At 49.7% G+C, this 23,165-nt stretch overlaps 2 protein-coding genes across 10 annotated transcripts in view; both read left to right on the forward strand.

Annotated features, from left to right (window-relative positions):
- Positions 1–3,727, forward strand: part of TTBK2 (tau tubulin kinase 2) — a 164,533-nt gene extending 160,806 nt beyond the window's left edge. For all 4 annotated transcript variants that reach the window (XM_032856709.1, XM_032856708.1, XM_032856710.1 and 1 more), the window contains one exon: positions 1,603–3,727. In XM_032856709.1, the coding sequence (XP_032712600.1) occupies positions 1,603–2,065 (463 nt within the window). In that variant the 3' untranslated portion in view covers positions 2,066–3,727. The remainder of the gene's footprint in view (positions 1–1,602) is intronic.
- Positions 3,728–10,325: 6,598 nt separating this feature from the next.
- CDAN1 (codanin 1) lies at positions 10,326–22,860 on the forward strand. Of its 6 annotated transcripts, none has more exons than XM_032856718.1 (28): positions 10,326–10,448; positions 10,675–11,165; positions 11,391–11,597; positions 11,790–11,959; positions 12,090–12,203; positions 12,285–12,363; positions 12,762–12,882; positions 13,055–13,164; positions 13,636–13,725; positions 14,438–14,513; positions 15,033–15,238; positions 15,552–15,672; positions 15,808–15,954; positions 16,063–16,229; positions 16,554–16,641; positions 16,863–16,952; positions 17,114–17,168; positions 17,397–17,530; positions 17,606–17,709; positions 17,965–18,123; positions 18,508–18,571; positions 18,766–18,844; positions 19,004–19,152; positions 20,263–20,370; positions 20,500–20,563; positions 20,733–20,914; positions 21,145–21,252; positions 22,054–22,860. In XM_032856718.1, exons 1-28 carry the CDS (start codon positions 10,359–10,361, stop codon positions 22,177–22,179), a joined length of 3,699 nt encoding a protein of 1,232 aa, XP_032712609.1. In that variant the 5' UTR covers positions 10,326–10,358; the 3' UTR covers positions 22,180–22,860. The 6 variants fall into 6 exon arrangements, with proteins under 6 accessions (XP_032712609.1, XP_032712605.1, XP_032712604.1 ...); XM_032856714.1 differs by having other exon boundaries at positions 10,350–10,448; positions 12,339–12,363; XM_032856713.1 differs by having other exon boundaries at positions 10,350–10,448; positions 11,394–11,597.
- Positions 22,861–23,165: the final 305 nt, after the last annotated feature.

Here is a 23,165-nt window from a genome sequence, read left to right on the forward strand (position 1 = left end):
TTCTCTAGATGTAGAATTCAAGGGCCCAAGTTCTGTTGCCAGTAAGACAGGGCAGTCAGTCTCCAAACCCAGCTTTCTTGAATCTCAGACTATTGTCAGAGACAGACACTGAAGCCCAGAGAAACCAGTGACTATGCTTTCCTTTTGCAAAGTGTTAAATGAGGTTGAAATAATACTTTGATCTGTAGTTCTTGATGTTGGTGAGTGTACTTCACGTTGTGGGGTTTAATGTCTGCATATACACATGCCAGATTTCTGTCTTGGAGCCTTATACAAAATGGTTTACTCTCTCTCATACTTACTAACATGCTAGAGATGTTTCATTAAGTTGATCCTAAAATTAGAAGAACAAACAGGCCAGGTGCCTGGCTAGCTCAGTCAGAAGTGTGTACAGCCTTCATGTTGGGGTCATGAGTTCAAGCCCCGTATTGGGTATACAGATTACTTAAATAAATGAATAAAAACTTAAAAGAAGAGGAAGAGCAAACGTGCCATAGGACAAAGGGACCAACAACATTTAAGTCCTTCTGAACGGCAGCCAGCCAGCTAAATACTTTACTTGGGTGCTCGCTTCCGCAGCACATATACTAAATACTTTACTTGCGCCATTATTCTTGGCTGCCCAGTAATCTTGGGAGGTAGATAACATTCCCATTAAAAGCTAGGAGAGGTGACGTGCACTGCTGGTGAGGATGTAATTTATGCAGCAACTATGGAAAACAGTATGGAATTCCCTCAAAAAATGAAAAATGGAACTACCATCCAATCCAGTAATTTCACATCTGGGTATTTACCCAAAGAAAACAAAACACTAATCTGAAAAGATATATGCACCCCAGGTTTATAGCAGCATTATTTACAATAGGCAGGATATGGAAGCAAAGTGTCTATTGATGGATGAATGGGCAAAAATGTAGGGGGTGTGTGTGTACATGCCATAGAATATTGCTCAGCCATAAAAAAGAATGAAATCTTGCCATTTACAACATGGACAGACTTAGAGGGTATCGTACTAAGGGAAATTAGAGAAAGACAAATACCAAGTACATATAAGTGAAATCATATGGTATTTTCACACTTACATGTGAAATCTAAAAACACAAAATGAACAAGCAAGCAAACAGAAACAGACTCATAAATACAGAGAATAGCCCGCCGGTTGCCAGAGGGGAGTAGGGTGGGAGGGGTGGGCGAAATAGGTGAAGGGTGGGGAGTAAGAGGTATGAACTTTGAGTTACAGAATAAGTCATAGGGATGGAAAGTATAGCAAAGAGAATATAGTCAATGATACTGTAATAAATTTGTACAGTGACAGTAACAAAATTTATCATGGTGAACATTGTTAATGTATAGAATTATGAAATCGTAGTGCTGTATGCCTGAAATTAACACAACATCGTGTGTCAACTGTACTTCACTTTGAAAAAAAAAAAGGAGAGGTTAAGTAATTTGTCCAGGCTCATGCAAGTGGTGTGTGAAAGAGTAACTCTGTTTCCAGTGTTTGCTGACTTGACTCACCTTATACACATTATCATTAGGACACTGTGACTTTCTGGACGCCTTTGGATTAAAATGAAAAGAATTCTTGTCTGTTCTTTTAAGGCTCCGCAGATATAAAGTCCTAGGGAGTAGCAATTCTGACTCAGACCTGTTCTCCCGCCTGGCCCAAATTCTTCAAAATGGATCTCAGAAGCCGCGGGGCACTCCTCAGTGCAAGAGTCCAGGATCACCCCACAATCCAAAAACACCACCCAAGAGTCCAGTTGTCCCCCGCAGAAGTCCCAGTGCCTCTCCTCGAAGCTCTTCCTTGCCTCGCACGTCCAGCTCCTCACCATCCAGGGCTGCCCGGCCCCACCATGACCAGAGGAGTTCGTCCCCGCATCTGGGGAGAAGCAAGTCCCCTCCCAGCCACTCAGGATCTTCTTCCTCCAGGAGGTCCTGCCAACAGGAGCACTGCAAACCCAGTAAGAATGGCCTGAAAGGATCCAGCAGCCTCCACCACCACTCGGCCAGCACTAAAGCCCCCCCCGGGAAGAGTAAGTCAGCCACTAAACTCAGCAGGTAGAAGCCGGGCTGCATCTCTGTGAAAGGTGTGAGATCTTCCTCCTCAGCCTGATGCATGTGTGTCCCTGTACTGTCTATTTAAACAATCAGTGTTGATCTTCTCTTGCAAAAGAAAGAAACATGATAAATTATTTATAAGAAGACATAAATTTATGATAAGGAATTACCTAAGGCAGGCAGCAAGCAGATCAGGAATCAATGCCTTTGCATAGGAAGGGGCAATCCAGCAAAATCCAAGGGGGAGATTAAAGGAACTCTCATTTTTCAGCTGCCTTTGAAACAAAGGAGTTGAAGGTAGGAAATGGAATGGAATTTTAAGGGGTTCGGCCTGTTTTTTTAAAGGCATTGCTCAAAGATTATATAGCAAAAGTGAAATTTGTTGTTTTAATATTTTCGTTCAAAACTTCCCAACCTTGGAGAGTCAGAATTGCTCCAGTAGGAGGATATATAACGAGTCTGCTGCTGAGGAGCCAGTGCCCGTGTACACACGGCTCGTGTGTTTATTCGTGTACTGGGAGTTCACACCTTGACTTTGCTTCACTCCTACTACCCTCCCTGCATTTCATGGTTTTTAAAGTTAGAGTATCTCCCCGGACTCAATCTCCCTTTTCTTACTTTAACAGTACCTTCTAATACGCTTTTAGCAGCACATGCTGAAAATTTCCAATCCAGTTGTGTGTGGGTTTTTTTTTTTTTTTAGTCCCCTAATATTTTTCTGTGGAACAGAAAAAAGTAACAGTTCACAGTTCTTAACTCAGTATATTTTTATTGTGAAAAAGAACTACCGAAACTTAGATAAAGGAAGGAGAAGCTGAAACAGCCTACTGCACAGGCGTTAGCACGTTAGGGACAGAGGGACAGAGTGGGGTGAACACCCTTCAAGACAAAAGAACCCTCTTCCCCTCCATTTCCTCCTTGTGGAAGGAAGACCCACCAGAGCAGACCTTGCTTCCTTAGGTCTTTGGATACTGACTGTTTTCCAATATCAACCTCCAAGATGATACCAGGGAAGTCCGATGCTGTGGAATGTGACTTTATGCTCTTAAGAGATTTAGAAAGAAAAACCGAAATTAGGTACGTTGTTGAGGCTTATAATCCTCAAACTTTGTATTTTATATACGTTTAGCCAATAAGGAATGAGTGTCTGGGGAAATAAATTTAGGCTCAATATCTATCTTTTACTGTTTTATTACTGCTTCTCCTGTGCTTTAGTTTGAATGTTTGGGCTTTTGGACCTGATTTCCTTGTAACCTCAATTTATAAAGCTGCAAGGAGGAGCGTGTTTGTTCTCATTTCAGTCTTCTGCTAACAGGAATCAGGCAAAAGTAAATGATGCTAGATTTTTCCAATGGGCTCTTTTCTACTCTGTAGGTGTTTTGTGTTGTACAGACCTTATTGAGGTCAGGTAAATTGGTCTGCTTGCTGTTGCAATTTGCCTTCTAGCAAACATCTGTGCTTTCTCTTTGACCTTGTGTTTGCTGCCAAATCGAATATGGTTGAATTGGAAACCAGAAAAAAAAAAGGGAAAAAAAAAAACCAAAAAGAAAGAAGTCTGTTTCCTCACCAGGTGACTACATTCTCATGATGCTGCATCAAAGCTGCCCTGAAGCTGCACTGGTCTTCTTGTTCTCTCTGTGCGGAGCTGTTTTTAAAAACAAAAACAGAAACAAAAAAACCCCGAAACTCCAAACACTATCGAGTCCTATACGATCTCCCGTAAGAAATGTAGCATAGTGTGGAATCTTAATTTCTCTCCGGTTTCAAGCACTACAGAGGAATGCAATAGATAAGACATATTTGCTATTTAACTAAAGCAACTGTAATACTGGAAGACCAGTCCTTCTGTATGATATTGTATAATATTTGCTGTAACACTACTTGCATGTCTTCATGGTAAATGATATAAATATTTATAAATATATAGAGAAACATATGCTTATATAAACTCATTCTTTCTCCTTCTCCATTTGTAATTTCAAGATCACAGATGGTGAAATTCCTTTTTATTGTGTGCCTCGTGTACACTTGGGCCTCGCCTGTCTTCATTTTCTGAAAATATGTTCTTGGCATGGGACCCTTCAGATTCTTCTTGCCTTCTTTGTGTATAATGCAAGGGTTGGCAGCCTTCAAGCCAAGATAGGCTATTTAATTTTCACTTTTAAAAATTTTGATAGGGGAAAATATTACTGGGACACGCTTGTAATACTGGTTCAAAAATTTGTCACATTAATCACATAATTCTGTCCTTATGGTTAAAGGGGATAAACTAGGGCAATAATCATGGGTCTGACATAAATTGATTTAAAGGAAAAAAAATCTCTTAAAAATTGCCATTCTACATTCCTCTTTGCACCTCACTATTTTTTGGATGGTGGGGGAGTGGAGCAGTCTACAATTAAGGAATTATCTTCTTTTTTCTCTTGTATTAGCTAAATTGTGCTAAAAGTAGCCAGCTTTAAATCCTTACCCCTGTCATTAGAAGCGTGCCCATCATAACCATTGGAAAAGCAGATGAGGCTATAGTCATGTGTGTGTGTTATTTCTTATTGGTATTTCTCTCCTAGCAGTCGAAACAAACAGTGATGGCAACATGGCAATTGGGTGTTTTCTCTCTCTTGGTTTCTTCTGTTTTTCTCCCAACTCTTCCACTATGTTGCCCCCTTTTCCAGATGGCACCGACGAACTCCGTATCCAGAGAGAAATAGCCTCAGTGTATAAGAATACTTCATCTTGCGTGTAGAAGAAAGAGTTAACCAAAGATGTTTCAGCTCTGATACTTTCAAAAGAAAACAGGCTAGTTATATCATATGTATCAATAGGCCCATGTAAAAGTACTATCATATAGAGATTTACTTTATGGTTTTTAAAAGCATAGTTTGTGCTTTTAGATATTCAGTGTCTCAAGCTAAAAAGAGAAGTTGGCAGCCCTGAGCAAAACATTTTTGGCACAAGGATTTTTGTTTTTGCTTTATTTTAAGGTATGATACAGAGAATGAGTTGGTTGTTTTAGTTACTTATTTTTTTATTTATTTGGTTTTTTTTTTTTAAGTGATGGTGTATTTCAGATTTCAGTGACAAACAGAGATCATCCAAGTAATTTTAAACCACTTTGGTCATTTTATCTAAGCTGAGGGACATGGCCATTAATTAAAGTCAAGCCAAACTATATGAAAAGTAGTACGGGGCAAAAGTGAAAACCAGCTTTCGAAAATCAGGTGCGTCCTGGTTTCTCCCCTCACAACACGATGGCAACTCTAATCATACTTGCCCTTACCCCGCCATGTCTAGTCTCCGGAGTTACTTGGGTGGAACAGAAAATGGATTCGCACCTCTCAGTCCCCATCAGCAGCATTCTTCTTGCATTATGCCGCCAAATCTCCAGGGTATACAGATGGGTTAAAATATTAAAATTTCACTGGCCATCTTTTGCACAGCATAAAGGCATTTAACTTTAATATATAGCGAACAAAGGAAAATAGGATCTTATCAAATGTAACCTTAAAGCACAGACTGTAAACATCTTTGAACGGGAAGTCTCAGGTGGGCGCCGTCATTCCTACTGGGGTGTGCAAGCTGGCCTTGCTGACAAGGGCACCAGCACACTTGCGTTTCTTAAGTTGCATGTTGTGAAGTGAATGTTTTTTTTGTAAAAGTTGCCAAGTCAATCCAGTCCTAGATAAGTAGCAACATGATAATTGATACCCACTGTTGTCATTATCCACTTTGTATTATTTGCTTTAAAATACCAAGCAGATCCCAGCTGCTTACTGATTCAGCGGACTAGTTGTGCAGTAGCTCTGCTCAGTTCCTGACCACTAGGGGGACTTGTGGCTCTTTGGTTATCATCAGAGATTCCTCCCAGGCCACAGATTTTTATGCAAATGTTTCTATGGTTGCATTCAATCTACGAGGAAAAAGTGTACATTGGTGCATGTGTTATAAACCCACACACAGATAGTTAAAGCTATAATAAGTTTTTCTATACCCAATAGCTTTGAATTAAAAACAGATGCTTTTTCCCTAGAGGATTCTTTGTTCTAGGAACTACATTCTTAACCTAACATTAGAAATTGGTGATAGGAGAAACAGGATCCAGAATTCAGAGTTAGCAGCTTAGGGGGGAAAAAATGCATCTTATTCTGGCTATTTGAAAATATATCAATTTGTAGATAACTCTAGATATAGTCTTGGAGATCAAAGTTTTCACATTTCAAGACTTTGTTCTTTTCTTTGTATCTATCAGAACACGACATATGTTAGAGAGTCATTCCTCTGTCATGTTCATGTATTTTGGAATTAAGTTGTTGACACTCACTCTTTTATATTCTGCCCACTTCTGTTTATATGCGTTTACCACAGATGTGTTGGGACTTTGCCTAAAAGGAGACGTATTTTGGCACCTGTATCACTGAGGAGAGATAGAAGGGTTGATGATAGTGGCATTGTCCAACTTTCTTGAGTTTGGGTCTGTACAGTTTATTTGCAGAAGAGTTACCTAGGTTTTAACACAAAAAGTATTACAAGGTTAAGGTGAGTTACCACTATGGCCATCCCCAAAGGTCCATATTCACCCAAGTCCCGAATCCATGGTTGTGGGTTTAGACCTTAACTTAAAGAAGGGAACACGTGGCAACCGCAGGTCCCCAGACCACACAGGAGGACTTGGTGCACGGAAACGCCCCCTGCCTCCTGGTGGTTAGAACGTCCCACTCCCCTCCCCCTATCCAGTAGAACTCTGGGGTACACTGCGAGGATGGGGGAGGAGTGTGGAAACATCTCTCATTGGATTTTCTCAGTAGTTTGGCTGCCTCTTTGGAATTAGGAGAACGTTAACCCAGACAGTCTCTGGAGCCTGAAGATTCTGCAAGGGGGATCTGCAGGATGTGTCTGGGGAATTCCTCTAGCTCTTAGCGAGCGCCAGGAGATGGGACCAGGATCCCTAGTGTTTTAGAGGGGAATGTGGATGCTGCACACCTCAGTCCCTAAGAAATCCTTGGCTAGACATGAAATGAGAGTCCTGGCCCATCAGTACCTTATCTAAGTGCGTTGTGATGATCTGCTCTGACTTTCAGAATGTAAGCTGGATGTCTAATCATTCCCCTTGAGCAAATCTGGATCAGAAAATGAAAGTTTGTGACTAGATCAGGATCACTTTGTGGTTATTATATGTGATCTCAAAAAAACCGAATAGCCAACAAGTAACATTTAGTAATGACTTGAATATTTCCTTACACTTCGCTGGATCTTTGGTCTGAGGAGACATGTAAAGGAAGTGAAGTCTTTTCCTTCATTATCCTTTGGAACTTTAAGAGAGTCTGCCTGTTAAATTGGAAGTGACCGTGTGGGCATAGTACATGTGTGTCACTGGTGATGCTGCCATGTCTCTTCAGTACCCATGGGCCAGTGGTTCTGGGTTCCTCGACCTACAGTATAGGATTCCATGAGGCAGATCTTTGGGCCTATGTGACTAGAGAATTTGCCCATGACATAGCTTTACACACGAACAAAAGAAATTTTACCTCTCTTTTCAGTAGCTTAATACTGTTTCATGTTGTGTACAGTTCACTCACCCACCTAAAAACATTGCGTAAACCCAAGTTTTTAATATACACTATCCTTGCCATATGACCCTTTCTTCCCACCTTACAGTACACAGTTTAAAATCCCTAAAAATTCATTCAGAGCATTTCCCCATATTTGGAATCTGGGCTTTGTTCTTCATTCACCCATGATAGACAAGGTGACTAGAGTTTTGAATGTGATTTATCTTAGGGAGTAACCCAGGGAGGGGAAAGCCCTTAGGACTTTTCAAAACTATTTTCTTTTTAAATGATTCACAAGATAGATAAATTAGTTCACTAAGGTAGAAAGCATTCAAAAATACAGTTAGGAAGATGAAAGAAACACAGCATTCTGCCACTAGGGGCTCCGAAATTGGATTGAGTGAGCTGAACAAAGAAGACAACTGTTAAGGTGACCCATGCTTGAGTCCACACACTCCTCCGCCTTGCACAGTTCCCATCCCCTTCCCGGCTCCATTCCTAAAATCACCAGCGCTGATTTCATTGGGTCATTTATGTATCATTTTGCGGCTTTTAGGAAAAAAGAGGGGAGACATCTAGTTTTGACTTAGATATAATTCTTGAAAGTTAGGAACTACTGGCAATTGTTCTATCAGATTGAACCAAAAACCAGAAGAATTTTCTTGTCGAGCAAAACCAGTTAAGTTAGGATAGAGGACTTTAGTAATCCCACAGTTTTCGCCCTTTCTCCTCCTCTTCATGAAACCAGAGTGATGAGAAGTTGCTTTTTGAAATACCTCCAAAGGTATTGTATTGTCCTTTTCCCTCCAAGCAGCCCTCTTTATGCATTTTTGCTCAGGCAACCGAGGACATAAGAGTATTGGCAGAAACATGGAGTGCTTTTGTATAGGCCATCTGTACATAAAAGTGTAATTATTTATTTAATTTTCCCATTTGTATCATATTAAAGCTTTGTACAGTGTTTTAAGTTCTGTTTTAAAATTATTTTGTATTTTATTTTTATAATCTAGTAATAAAATATTCATTCCGCATGCACACTGTAGTTCTGTTTGTGTGATGGTTTGCTTTTAAAAAGGGGAAATATTTTTCTAATTTAATAAAGTTATTGGATACACCAGAGGTTACAAGCCCAACAGGGAACAGAAGGTGTTGCTATAAATGCAGTACCACATCCAGAAGTGACCTAGAAAAAGCAGCAGTGGATTGACTAGAAGCTATGTGTTCAGTACCCCTACAGATAAAAGCCAGAGTTCTGGGATACAAGGAGATGGTTCCTCATGTAATAAAACTGAAGATGAAGTAATGAAACTGCAAGTGCTAAGGGGCACTTAGGTGGCTTAGTTGGTTAAGCAGGTTAAGTGTCGGACTCTTCCTTTCCCCTCAGGTCATGATCTCAGTGTCCTGGGATTGAGACCCTTGTCCCATTCCCCGCTGAGTGTGGAGTCTGCTTGAGATTTTCGCTTTCCCAAATAAAATCTAAAAACTGGGTGACTCAGTTGGTTAAGCGGCTGCCTGGGATGAAGTTCTGCATCAGGCTCCTTGCTTGGGGAGGAGCCTGCTTCTCCCTCTGCCTGCTCTGCCTGCCATTCCCCGCTTGTGACACCCCCCCCACAAATAAAATATATTTTTTTAAAACTAGCAAGTGCTAAGAGTTCCCTCTAAGTCCTTCATTTTTGAACATACTTTCTCCTCCACAGGAAGCACTAGTCATTCCTGCTCCCCACCACCCTCTCCTTTCCATCTGTGACCTTCCTTTGAACCAGAGGAACTCTCAGGAGGCACTCACATGGGCACTGCTTCTACCCCACCTTGTATGGTCTGACCTGGAATGTTAGTGCCATCAGTCTTTCCCTGCCTGGTTTCCCCTTCTTATCTCAACTAGTAACAACCTCCAAAGAGCTGCCTATCACGTGTTTCCAAATAAGAGAAATTAAGAAATAACTCAAGCATATGCCTCTTAATATTTCATCTTGCAGAGCAGTTGAAGTAAGAACCTGGTGTAAGGTAAAGATACAGGTGATTCTGTGCGCACCTGAGGCATTTAAGGGTTGCGGGCTGAGGATTCTAAAAATCATCCTTGCAAGAATTCTTAGTCTTAAGTGGTCAAATGAGGTTAGACGAATTTTATCCTAACTTCTTCAAGGTGGTGACGGTTGAATCTAGAAAACGTAAACTCTTGAGGGGCGCCTGGGTGGCTAGGTGGGTTACTTTGGCTCACTTAGCTCATGATCTTGGAGACCTCGGGTCCTGGGATCCAGCCCAGAGTCGGGCTCCCCGCTCAGCGAGGAGTCTGCTTCTTCCTCTCCTTCTGCGCTCTCAAAAAAAAAAAAAAAAAAAAACACACAAACTCTTGAAAGAAATGAGTGTGCTTATCGCAGAAGGCAGGTGTCTCTCCGGAAAGTTGTTCATCCTTACCATCCATCCGCTCTCCCGGGTCCTCGGTCTCCCGTCATGTCGAGTACCCACAGATCGCCCCGCGCGCCCAGGCAGCCGGAGCTGGGCCTCCCCGACCGCGGTGCGGCCGGCTCTACTTGGCGGGCCACCCGGCTGTGGTCGGGAGGCGCGGAGCCGGCTGCGGCCCTGCCCGAAGGCCTGAGCCCGAACACAGCCCGGGGAAGCCCCGGCTCCGCCCCTCTGCCCCGCCCCTCCACCCAGCTGCCCAACGGTCGCTCTGCCGGCCGGCTCCGCCCCTCCCAGGCCGCCCGTGGCGCGCCTGCGCCTGCGCAATCGCATTCAAGCGCCCGGACCGGGATGGCGGCCGTTTTGGAGTCGCTGCTGCGAGAAGAGGTGTCGGTCGCAGCGGCGGTGCGGTGGATCGCTCGCAGCGCCCAGAGTTCCGAGGTAACAGCCCCTGCACACTCCAGGGCCTGACCGAAATCTGCTTTCTGCGTAGATACCATCCCTCAGGTCCCTTTTCTCTAGGGTGCCTGGCTGTCAGCGCGGGCCGAGTGCGCTCCAACTAGGGGCCGCTGTCCGGGCCGCCCGCCTCAGCTTGCCCTGCGGTCCCGGCTGCTCGTGGCGCCGGGCTGGCCGCTGACCCTCTCATCCCTTCCCGCTTCTCCCTCAGGATGACCCCGGGGAGGCGGCCGCGCTGAGCTCCCTCCGGCCACTGCGGAAGGAATTCGTGCCGTTCCTGCTGAACTTCCTGAGGGAGCAGAGCAGCCGCGTCCTCCCGCAGGGCCCCCCAACCCCCGCCAAGGCCCCGGGCTCCTCGGCAGCTCTGCCAGGGAGGCCGGGGGGCCCGCCGCGGGGCGGCCGCGGGGCGCGCAGCCAGCTCTTCCCTCCGACCGAGCCTTCGAGCGCCGCCGCCGCCGAGGCCCCTTCGGCTCGCCGCGGGGGCAGGAGGCGGGGCCCAGGGCCGGGCCGCGAGCGGGGAGGCCGCGGCCCTGGGGGCCTGGAGGAGGGAGTCGGCGGAGAGAGTCAGCCTTGGGCTGGGGGCCGGAGGTCCAGGGGCTCTGGCAGCCCCGGCAGCCCCAGCCTCGTGCGCTCTGATCCGCCAAACCTCAGCAACCTGGAGGAGTTCCCTCCCGTAGGCTCGGTGCCCCCCGGCCCTGCAGGGTGAGAATCAGCCCTCCCCCATGAGCGGGGTGGCATGAAGGTTGTGCGAGGGGAGTCAGGAAATTAGGGCCGGGCGCTCCGCAGTTGAGCGTGGGAATGGCCGGAAGGTTGGGGGTGAGATAACCAGAGTAGTGAGGGGCATTTTACAAGCGGCCCCCGCCCTTGAGGCGGTGGAGGGGGACATGTTTGAAGATAGGAATTTGAGAAAAACCTGTGGCCACTTAGCAGGACGAAGCCTTCACGCAGGATCAATCCAACTCCGGTGAGCGAAGAGCGGTCACTCTCCAAGCCCAAGACCTGCTTCACCTCACCCCCAATCAACTGTGTCCCCAGTTCCCAACCCTCAGTCCTGGACACTAGCCCTTGGGGCCATGGCCTTCCCCCAGGGTGCCGAAGTCTGCAAGAGGAGCGGGAGATGCTCAGGAAGGAGCGGTATGACCCACTCCCTGGGTTGTCAGCTTCCTCCCACTGGGGGATCTGAAGGGCTTTTCCCTGAGATTAGTTTGCCCCAGGGAGCCCTGGGTCTATTTCCTGGGCTGTGGGCATCTGCTCTGGAGGAACCGGAGTGTGGCTGTGTGGGGGGAAGCTAGGGGAACTGCTCATGACATCTTTCTGTCCCCATAGCTCTAAGCAGCTGCAGCAGTCACCTTCTACCACCTGTCCCACCTCAGAATTGGGGCCTCCGCTCCCCAGCTGGACAGGAAACCTCACAGCTGAATCCGCTGATCCTGCCAGAGTGTCTTCCCGCCAGCGCCTGGAGCTGATAGCCCTCATCTACTCTTCATGCATTGCCGGTGGGTGGGAGCAAAGGGTGCTGGAGTGGATGCTTGAGGAAGTGTGGGGTAGGAGAAATGGTAAGGTGTGCAGAACTGAGCCTTGGTTCCAAATGGTGCCCAACACCCTGGGGTTTCTTTTTATATCCAGAGAACCTGGTACCAAACCTCTTCTTGGAGCTTTTCTTCGTCCTTCAGCTCCTTACTGCTCGGAGGATGGTGGCCACCAAGGACGGTGACCTTGAACCAAGTCCAGGAGCACCAGGTTAGTGGGCAAGCCTCTTTTTGGAAACGAGGTCTGGAGATGAAACAGTTCTTAACTTACAACTTGGTACTATCCTCCTAGATTCCCTGGAAAGCCCACTGTTCCAGAGTGTCCATGATTGTGTCTTCTTTGCAGTGCAGGTGTTGGAGCGTCAGTTTCAGTGAGTTTCCCCAGCTGAGGCATTTAAGCCTTATTCCCATTGTCCACTTGCTTCTCTGGCCACTTGGGGTAAGTGCTTGTGCTTTCCAAAGGCACAGTGACCCTGGGCCTCTTCCTACATGTAGCCTATCATTTTGCATCAAGGCTATGAATTTAACCACTGACAGAGTCAAATTGCCCCCTATAGTCTCGGCATCTACCCTTCGGGTTTGTGTCTAATCTTTCCCTGCTCCCTAGGGGTCTTTCCTGCCCCCCTTGCCTCCAGCATCTTAAGCGCTCTGCCCATGACTTTGCCGTACATACCTTCTCCATGTTCCCGATGATGTTCTCTGTGGTGCACAGGTGCCTGCTTCCTATTTGCAGTGCATCTCCTTCTCAGATGCGCTCTTGTCCCTGTAGGGTTCTTTCCTACCTGGACAAAGGGACCTTGAAGCTCTTGGCTGAGAACGAGCGGCTGCTGTGCTTCTCACCTGCTCTGCAAGGCCGCCTCCGAGCTGCCTATGAGGGCAGTGTTGCCAAGGTAGGGACCCTGCCTAGCCCGGACCTCACCTTCTCCAGCCTCATCCTTCAGGCAGCCTGGCACCCACCACCCTACTTGTCACGTGGGCTAACTCTGGGCAGAAATGCGGGGGTGAAGTTTTCTGAGCACGACCTGTGAGGGTTCCATCCCTAATGTCACTCCCGTATTTTAGGTCTCTCTGGCGATGCCACCCTCCGCTCAAGCTGTCTCCTTTCAGCCAGAAACAGACAATCGTGCCAACTTCTCCAGTGACCGAGCCTTTCATACTTTTAAAAAACAGAGGTGATAAGAAAAGGGAACTTTGGGGAGGGAACGAGGCGGCATTTTCTCTGGGATAAGCAGCCTTTGTTGTTTCCATAGAGACTAGGAGTTTGGCACTAGCAGGTGGTAGGTTAGCACCACTGGGCCCTTCCCTTCCAACCATCAGAATGGCCTTCAAAATGTACCTTCATTTTGTTTCCTGCGGTGGACTTGAACCTCCAATTTTAGCAGCCTTCTCACAGGTGTATGACTTTAGTCACTGGGTTCTCCAATAAGAAAGAACCGGATTTTGCTGTGCACCAGGGTCTGTGAGTCCTTTGGCATGCTGCCACTGGGTCTGCAGCGTTCTCGTCATCTAGAGAACTTTGGAGAGGAAAAGGAATGGGGCTGTGGATAGTCCCATCCTCCGTTCCTCTGAGCTAGAGAAGGCGCTCCTGGTAGTCGGTGAGGTCACCCGTGTCTCCGTTGATCAGGCATTCTTGTGCCCATCAGGGATGTGTTTTTTGAGGTGCTTCGAGAGTGGGAAGATCGGCACGAGGAGCCTGGCTGGGATTTTGAGAAGGGCTTGGGCAGCAGGATCAGGTAGGTGCTTCCACACCAGTCACCTTGTCTCTCTCTTGCTTCCGGCAGTGGGCAGCTTAGTAGTGTTCTGGTAGCTGACTGGAGGGGGGCTCTTCCCCGACCCCTAGCCCGAAGTTACCTTCTGTGCTCCTTCATCTCTAGTTACTGGCAGTTTTGGCCCAACTCAGAAGGGATTTGTTTGGCTAGCTCCTTGCACTCAGACGTGATCCAGACTTGTTCTGTGATGGCTAATGTCTAGTTAAGTGCAAAACCCTTTCTCCAAATTGCTTGAGTCATGGAGTACTTGGCCCAAGTCACTGGTTAGACCGTTTCCAACTTCCCATTTTCTCCATCATGGAGTTCAGCAGTTCGGAGGACTTCACATAGTGAGATGAGGTGCAGAGAGAGTATCCTCTGTCCAGGGATTTGCCTTCCACTTGGGTCATGAAACTCACTGGAGCCCAGTGTAGACTGAAGATGAGAGGGGTGGTACTATTTCTTGTCAGGTTAAGTGTATCTGTAGCCTTGAGGGATGCTGGTGCTGAGGAAGGAAGGTGTCCCTTACCTGTTACCGTGAGGTGTACTTAGCTGTTACCTTGTGCTGGCCAGTTCTGGCCAAGGTCTGCTCGGGCCCCTGGTAAAGGACTGAAGAGCCCAAGGATTAGCTCGTTCTCTCAGACTTCTGCCCCCTTCATCCTTCTCTCACATTCTGTTCCTGCCTCTTACTCCTCAGAGCCATGATGGGTCAGCTCTCTGCAGCCTGCAGTCACAGCCATTTTGTTCGGCTTTTCCAGAAACAACTTCTCCAGGTAATAGCCCCAGCAGGAGATTACAGGGGACAGTAGGTATTAAAGGCAACCAAGTAATGACTGGCACTCTGGGATGGGGCATACAGCCAGACAGCCTGGGCTGGACTTTGAACACTTCTGTTCCGTTGGGGGTGGGGGAGCAGTGGCCAAAATCAGGCAGTCAAAGAGGAGCCAGACCCCTCTATCATGAGTCCTGCACGCCCTGCACGCCCTGCCCGCCTGCAGACTCTCACTACTTCCTTGCGCTCAATTTGTGCTGTGGTAGAGAGAGCACCGGCGCACTACTCGGGCCTGATTTCAGATTCTAGCTCCAGGGACCCTAGGCAAATGTTTCACCTTGCAGTTTTACCTTCTTCACCTATAAAACGATATCATCCCTACCTTGAAAAACAGATCTGTTGCACCTGATATGGGGTTGGCATTCCCTAAATGTTCATTACTTCTGCCCTATTTTGTTCAGTCCTCCTTTCTGGAAAAACTTAAGGGTTTTTTATTTGTCTCCTCTTTCCTCTGCCTCAGATGTGTCAGAGTCCTGGTGGCACTGGGGGCACTGTCTTGGGGGAGGCTCCGGATGTATTAAGTATGCTTGGAGCGGACAAGCTGGGGCGGTTGCGGCGCCTGCAGGAAAGGCTTGTGGCCCCTCAGAGCAGCGGGGGACCCTGCCCACCCCCCACCTTCCCAGGCTGTCAGGGCTTCTTCAGGGACTTCATCCTGAGTGCCAGCAGGTAAAGGTCCCCTGTGTCTTGCAGGGAGTGGGGCTAGGGCCAGGAGAGGTTTGTCTTTCGAGAAGGGCAACAGTTGTCTCTCTCTTTGCCTGGAATCTAACAGGGTGGGACTGGGCAATGGCCGGGCTCCTTGCAGCTCACACTTCTGCCTCTGTTTCCCTTCTCATTCTTTTACCCACGTAGGTAACCTCACTGTTCCTTTGCCTCCCCTCTGTACCCCACTGTGCCTTTCTGTCTGCAGCACCTCTTCTCTATTCTGGGTCTTTCTGCACCTCTGCCAGTCTCTCTTTTTTTTTTTTCCTTTCCTTCCTAGCTTCCAGTTTAATCAGCATCTCATGGACAGTCTGAGTTTGAAGATCCGGGAGCTCAACAGCCTTGCCCTGCCCCAGCCTGAGCCTAGCGATGAAGATGGGGAGTCAGACGTGGACTGGCAGGTTAGAAAGCAGAATGAGGAAGAATACAGGGTTCTGACCTAGGAGGGAGGGGCTGTTTTCAAGAATTTATGACAGATTCATAATTATTCTAGAAGCCCTATGCTTAGGACCTTTTACTTCCCGGATCCCTTGCAGGGTGAACGGAGGCAGTTTGCCATGGTGCTGCTCAGCCTGAGGCTTCTGGCTAAATTCCTGGGCTTTGTGGCTTTCCTGCCATACCGGGGGCCTGAGCCACCCCCAACCCGTGAGCTCCAGGACTCCATTCTGGCCCTGAGGAGCCAGGTGAATGGGGGCTCTGGTAAGGAGGGCTGAGAGGGGCCCCAGAGTGCTGGAGTTGGAGGGCATGTCTGGCCCCCAGCCTCATCCACTGATCGAGCCTTGCCCCGCCAGGTGCCGCCAGCCCTGGACGTGCGGGCTCTGCTGCAGCAGGGGTTGCGGGCCCGCCGAGCCGTGCTCACCGTGCCCTGGCTGGTGGAATTCCTTTCCCTCGCTGACCACATCGTGCCCCTACTGGACTATTACCGCAGCATCTTCACTGTCCTGCTGCACCTGCACCGGTGAGTGCAGTGAGGGCAGGGCTAGAGCTGAGGGCACTGTCCGGAAGGAGGCCACATAGCCCAGGCCAAGGCTGATCCCCAGGGGAGATGCAGGCTCGGGTCCACGGCAGAACCGGGGAGGTTCCTTGCGCTTCAGTTGGGCCTTTTCGACTCCTCCTGTGGCCCAGCTGAGAGGGAATACAGATCTGGGAAAGGGCGGTGAGGAGATCCTGCTCGCCTGCATGACAGCTGTCTCCTTTTGGGCTGCTTTTGAGAATTACCTTCCCTGTGATAGCTTTCTTTTACTCCCTTCCATTTCTTTCTTGGCCCCCATGTTCCTGTTAGGAGCTTGGTCTTGTCAAAGGAAAGTGAAGGGGAGATGTGTTTCCTGAACAAGTTGCTGCTGCTAGCTGTCCTGGGCTGGCTGTTCCAGGTTAGTGGAGTGAGGGAAGATCCAGATTGGGGAAGGGAGGCAGCCAGTGTGGTGGGAGCTGGGGAGTGGGAGGATATCGGAGTCTGATTGAGGTCAGACTCAGAAGATGGGAGGTGGAAGGGGGTGGGAATCCCATGGTTTTGGAGGAAGGTGGCTTTGCTCCTGGAGCCACGAGGTCTGTAGTGCAGACTGCAGCTTGCACTGCCCTGATCTTTTGTCAGATTCCCACAGTCCCTGAGGACCTATTCTTTCTGGAAGAGGGTCAGTTGGATGCCTTGGAGGTGGATACAGTAGCTTCAGAGCTTGGGTTGGTGAGTGTTGGGGTCCAGCCAGAGCCGTGGGGGTGGAAGGAATAAAGGAGGCAGGCAGGCTGGGAGTTTAGAGTAACTGTCTTCCTCGACTGTCCCATTTCTGGCACAGTGGGAAGGAAGAGAAACCTGCCTCCTTAGCTCTGCTCTGTTCTCTCCCCAAGGATGGCATGCCCGTGGTGGACCAGCACCTGCTCTACACCTGCTGCCCCTATATTGGTGAGGATACTGATGCTCTGCCGCCCTCAGTCCTCAGTCCTCAGTCCTTGGCCTGTCCCTTTATGAGTACCCAGTAGGCATCCTGTAGGCCTCACACCTGAACACGTTGTTCTCCTTAGGCATTCCCCGGGTGCCTCAGCCACTTTACTCCACAAATACTTAAAGCCCAATATGCCTGGGAGGGTAGGGGTGGCTCTGGAACTAAGCACTCGGGCTTCCCTGATGCAGGAGAGCTCCGAAAACTGCTCGCATCCTGGGTGTCGGGTAGCAGTGCGAGGAGTGGGGGCTTTGTAAGGAAGATCACTCCCACCACCACCACCGGCCTTGGAGCCCAGCCTCCCCGGACCAGCCAGGGGCTGCAGGTGAGGGGCTGGGTGGAGGCAGGGAGCGCCGGGAGGGAAAGAGAAAGGAAACGACCCAATGTTCCCTCCCCACAGGCACAGCTGGCCCAAGCCTTTTTCCACAACCAGCCGCCCTCCCTGCGCAGGACTGTGGAGTTTGTGGCAGAGAGAATTGGCTCTAACTGTGTCAAACACATCAAGTAAGCGAGGGTTGAGAGGGTTGGGAAGGCAGATCCATGGAGGGGTGCAGGCTCATTCCCTCACGTGTTCCCCCTTTTAAATCTCCTAACGTGTTGCCAGTCTGAGGCAAGTTAGTTTGAGGGGAAGGATGTGGTGGGGAGGCTCAAACTGCTAACGTTCTTTGAAGTTAGTTCTGACCAGATTTCCTTGAATTTGTAGCCCCTTTCTGATTCAGCTCCCTCAGCTACCTCCAAGCCTCTCTGTCCCTGCTGCAGGGCCACGTTGGTGGCAGATCTGGTGCGCCAGGCTGAGTCGCTTCTTCAGGAGCAGCTGGTGACACAGGGACAGGACGGAGGAGATCCAGCCCAGCTGTTGGAGATCTTGTGTTCCCAGCTGTGTCCCCATGGGGCTCAGGCATTGACCCAGGGGCGGGAGTAAGAGATACCGGTCTACTTGGACCCTCATCCCCTCTCTCAGCTTTTCTTTTTCTGCCTTTTTCACACACTTATTCCGTGTGCTCTCCAAACCACCCCCCACCTTGTTCTTTTGCTTCCTCTGTAGGCTCGTATCTTGGGCTTTAGGACCCAGCGTCCCAAGTTGAATTTGGAAGAGAGGGGGTTGGGTGTCCCATCCCTCCCAGCATCAGGGATCAGGGGTGGGCCCAGGACTGACAGTGCTTCTCTTACCCCCACCCCACCCTACCGTACCGTCCACAAGGCAGGGCCATCCTGGTTCAGGGGATGGGTGCCCTTGGCCTTTCCTTCTGTGAGCCAGGCTGAAATCTCTAGCCATCACTGAAAGCCTCTGTTTCTTTTCAGGTTCTGTCAGAAGAAAAGTCCTGGGGCTGTACGGGCACTGCTTCCCGAGGAGACCCCAGCAGCTGTACGTAGGGAGGAGGCCAAGAGCCTGCACACTAGTGTCTGGTGGTGGGAGAGTGTGCCGTGGGCTGTGCGTGTGTGAGGCTGCTGGTGGCGGGTGAGCCCGTGGGTTGGTCCCAGCCTTGGGGGCGCCTTGCATGTTCATGTCATCCGCAAGCTTCCCTGGGCCCCTGACACTGCAGTTCTTCTGGGTCACAGGTTCTAAGCAGCGCAGAGAACATTGCTGTGGGGCTTGCAACAGAGAAAGCCTGTACTTGGTTGTCAGCCAACATCACAGGTAAGGTCTGGGCTAGGGGAGGGCTGGCCAGGTTCTTCCAAAGTGGACTGGCAGAAAGTGTGAGGCCCTTGGGGAGATGGAACACCAGGCAGCTGGAAACAGTGCTGGGCATGCGTTGGCGTGGTGTGACCCCTTTTCTCTTCTCCCTTTGACCTACAGCACTGATCAGGAGAGAGGTGAAGGCGGCAGTGAGTCGCACACTTCGAGCCCAGGGTCCTGAAGCAGCTGCCCGGGGGGAGCGGAGGGGCTGCTCCCGAGCCTGTGAGCACCACGCTCCCCTCCCCTCCCACCTCATCTCCGAGATCAAAGTACACAGCTCCCCTCCTCCCTGCGCCCCTCCCCTCTGCCCTCTCCCCGCTTTTTTCCTGGTCTCCCTCCTTCCTCGCGTCCGCTGCAGTGTTTCGTGTAGCTGCTTTTTGTGTTGTGCAGCTAGTCCAGTGTCCATCATGACAATGGGGTTCGGTGGGGCAGAGCTGAACTGAACGGTTTTCTTCATTGCTCTTCTCGGACTTCTGGTACTTGAGTCACCCGAAAGGGGAAGCAGGCAGATGGGAAAGTTTGGGAGGGGCTGTATATTACACAGGTGCCGATGGGAGCCTGGTCACGAGGGCCTGTCTGGTATTAACAGGTAGGAAAGTCTCTAAGGGGCAGTTACCTGCTTTTGGGATCGGATTTCAGTAATGTTCTCCTTTGTGGGAGGTGATGCTTATTTAGTTACAGATGGTAAGGATAAACTACCATTGCTCTCAATCTGAAAAATTTAGAGTGTGTCTAGAGTAGGGGTCAGCACACAGCCACACTTATTCAGTTATGAATTGCCTAAGGCTGTTCTTGTGCTACAGCAGCAGAGTTGAGCAGTGGGGCAGAGCCTCAACTCTTTACCTATTGGTAGGGCCAAAGATTAGGACTAGGGCTAAGGAGGAATGACTAAAGATGGAGAGTATCTGGGAGGGAGAAGAAAAGGCTAAATGACCATTAGCTACTGGTTTTCTCTACTGAAACCGGACTTTCTCGAGAAGATGAACAGAGAAGCCTGAGAGAGAGAAAATCCACCATGTATGGAGCAGGACGGCTCCCCTAAGTACTTGCCAAGTCAGGCGCTCTCTGGGAATTGGCTAGGTTCGCCTTTCTCTGAAGACGAGGGACATCTCAAGCTCAGGCAGCATGTTGTTCCTCGGCTGACCTGCTCCCACTCCTCATCTGTTGGCGTCCACGTGGTTGCTTCTCCCAGCTGTGCGGTCCCAGGCGAGCCCCAGGTCTAAGGCACCTTGACCCCGCCACTTCATCCAGGGGCTGTCTTCCTTTTCCTTCTGCCTCTTTCCACTGGCTGATCCCTGCCCCAGGCCACGTTCTCTGTGGCCTCCCAGGTGCCAGCCGGGTATGCAGTCTCACTCTGCTTCCACCCCTGCTGTCTCCAGGATGTGCTGTCTTTGGCTGTGGGCCCCCGGGACCCTGAGGAAGGAGTTTCTCCGGACCATCTGGAGCAGCTCCTGGGCCAGCTGGGCCAGACACTGCAGTGCCGCCAGGTGAGCCACAGCGGGACGCTCCGATGGGTGTCCTTGTCCGGCACCCATGAACCGGAGCTGCAGTGGCTTGGGGCTGCAGCTGTAAGGACGGTGCTAACGCCTGGGGCTTTCCCTGCCTCTTCCCCACAGTTCCTGTGCCCGCCTGCCGAGCAGCATCTGGCAAAGTGCTCTGTGGATCTAGCATCCCTCCTTGGTATGACTCCTTTCCGTGACTTCTCACTCTTGCCAGATCCCCCAGATCTCGGGGCTGGGTACAAGCAAGATTAGACACACATGGAGCTTTGTTTTCTTCTTCCTCCCAGGGGCCGGCTAGGGGACCCTACCTCTGTCTCTTAAAGCTGGGCTTTCTTCTCTTCCCATAGTGGCAGACCACATCCCTGTTCTCGGGCCCCCATCACCCCGCGGGCTAGAGAGAGGGCAGGCTCGAAGGCTCCTGCACGTGCTGCTCTCCTTGTGGAAGGATGACTTTCAGGTGCCAGTTCCACTGCAACTGCTGCTGAGCCCAAGAAATGTGGGGCTTCTGGCAGACACTCGGCCAAGGGAGGTGAGCCGGCAGACCAGGGGCAGTCAGGCTCCTTAGCCCTCTGCAGTCCTGTTCTAACCCCACCACCGTGGCCGGGGTTCCTTTACTCCCCTTTTCTGGCAGTGGTGCTCAGTTTCTTTGACACCCTAGCGTGGGCTCCAGGTGGCTTCTTTGGCAGTTGTCTGTCCTCTGGATCAGTCAAGGTCGCTGTGTGTTCCTAGCCACCCTGACCTCCTCCGTATGTGTTGCAGTGGGACCTGCTCCTCTTCTTGCTCCGGGAGCTGGTAGAGAAAGGGCTCATGGGACGGACGGAGATAGAGGCCTGCCTGGGCAGCCTCCATGACGCCCAGTGGCCAAAGGTAAGGAGTTCTCATCTCCTCATACCTGGACAGAGAATGGGTGTCATATGCCCTTTTATCCTGAAATGAGGCAAGTGATGGGGCCCAGGCATTCTTTAGATCTTCCCAAAGCTTGGTGGATTTTGTCAGGTATCTTCAGGACCGCCCTGAGATGATGTGGGGGGAGGGAAGAGGGAAGGCAGGTAGGTAGTTGGAAAGCAGCGTGGTACCGTGAGTAGGAGTTTTTAAAATCAGAATAACCTAGATTTTAATCTCAGCTGGTACTTAATGTTATTGTGATCCAGGGCAGAATGATTTATACCTCCTACGGTTTGTCAAGATGAAACATGTTGGTGGTGAGGTACTCCGTGGTGGAGTCTGCTGTCAGATTTCACTCACCCTGGTGTAACTTGAACGTCCCAGAGTACTCTTGGGAAAAGGGGTCATATCCATTTCAGTGTAGAAGGCAGGTGGGAAAAAATAAGGTTGTTTACTCACTGGTTAGCCGGGCTTGATATTGGACATTGCCCCTTTTTTTTTTTTTTTTTTTAAGATTTTTATTTATTTCACAGACAGAGATCACAAGTAGGCAGAGAGGCAGGCAGAGAGAGAGAGAGAGGAGGAAGCAGGCTCCCCGCTGAGCAGAGAGCCCGATGCGGGACTCGATCCCAGGACCCTGGGATCATGACCTGAGCCGAAGGCAGAGGCTTTAACCCACTGAGCCACCCAGGTGCCCCTGGATATTGCCTTTTAGTAGAAAGATTGTACCATCCAGAATTATATGTCAGTTAGTGTTGTCTGTCGTCTTTCTGCTTATTCCAGGACTTCTCTGAGGAATTAGCGACACTGTTCCACCTGTTTCTATCTGAGCCTCATATGCCAGAACCCCAGCTAAGAGCTTGTGAGTTGGTGCAAACAAACCGGGGAACGGTGCTGGCGCAGAGCTAGGGCTTGGAAGCAGCCATGTCTTGGGTGTCTGACCAGAACCCCGGAATCCCGGCTGACTATGCCTCAGGAGGAGGCCCTGGGCCCCCCTCCGTGTGCTCACTGCTGACCCTTGCTGAGGAAGGAGTAGCTGAGTCTGTAGTCAGGCCTTCTGCTCATGTGTGAAGGAAGCGTGGGGCTGCCTGGCATCCCACCGACTGCAGGCTCACCACCCGAGTCCTAGAGGAAGGAGGAGGGTTCGCCTGATTGAGGATTATGAAGGCAAAGCCTAGAGACTCCAGTCCTGGAGCCGAAGAGTTGGCATTTATTATTTGGATTAAATGACATGTGTGGGCTTGATGACCCAGGACTTGAGCCCCATTTGCTGCTACCCCAGCGTCCCTTAAAACTTTGTGGTTTGGAAATCATGACAGAGGCAGATGACTTCTGCTTAACCTGTGGGGAAAGTTAAAACATGAATCTTGGGAGTCGACATTTTCTTACCATCAGGAGCTGGACTGCTGCCATCTTCTTAAAAATGCACAACACGGGAGGTGGGGCTGACCCGCCAGAAACCCAGCTTTTGCCCTGCACCTTCTCTGCCTTCAGCCCTGTACAGGTACTCTCAACCGTAGCTCCATCCAGGGGCCAAGCACAGGGCAGAACATTAGAGCTTTTTAAAATAAACTCTTTTCTTTATCAAAGGGTTCCTGTCTAGTTATTCTCACCTGACTCTTCCCTTTAGCAGGCTGCAAAGTCCCAGGTGGGCTTGAAGGTGGGCACAACAGAGTAGAGCTGTACTAATGGCCTGGCCACTTAGCAGTGCCTAAATGTTCCATCCTGTTGGAGCCTGGGGCCCTGTTACCTCCTTGCCAACAGTAGCCACTTCTATATATCTCCCTATAAGGTTAAGTTAATATGCAAAGTCTCCACTCACCAGCCACTCCCTAACAAACTAGATGGCGGGCAGCTCTTGTCACGCTTGTTTTGTTGGGGGCGGGGTGTAGACT

This window comes from Lontra canadensis, unplaced genomic scaffold, assembly GCF_010015895.1.
Source record: "Lontra canadensis isolate GAN:19392208 unplaced genomic scaffold, GSC_riverotter_1.0 scaffold12, whole genome shotgun sequence".
NCBI lineage: Eukaryota > Metazoa > Chordata > Mammalia > Carnivora > Mustelidae > Lontra > Lontra canadensis.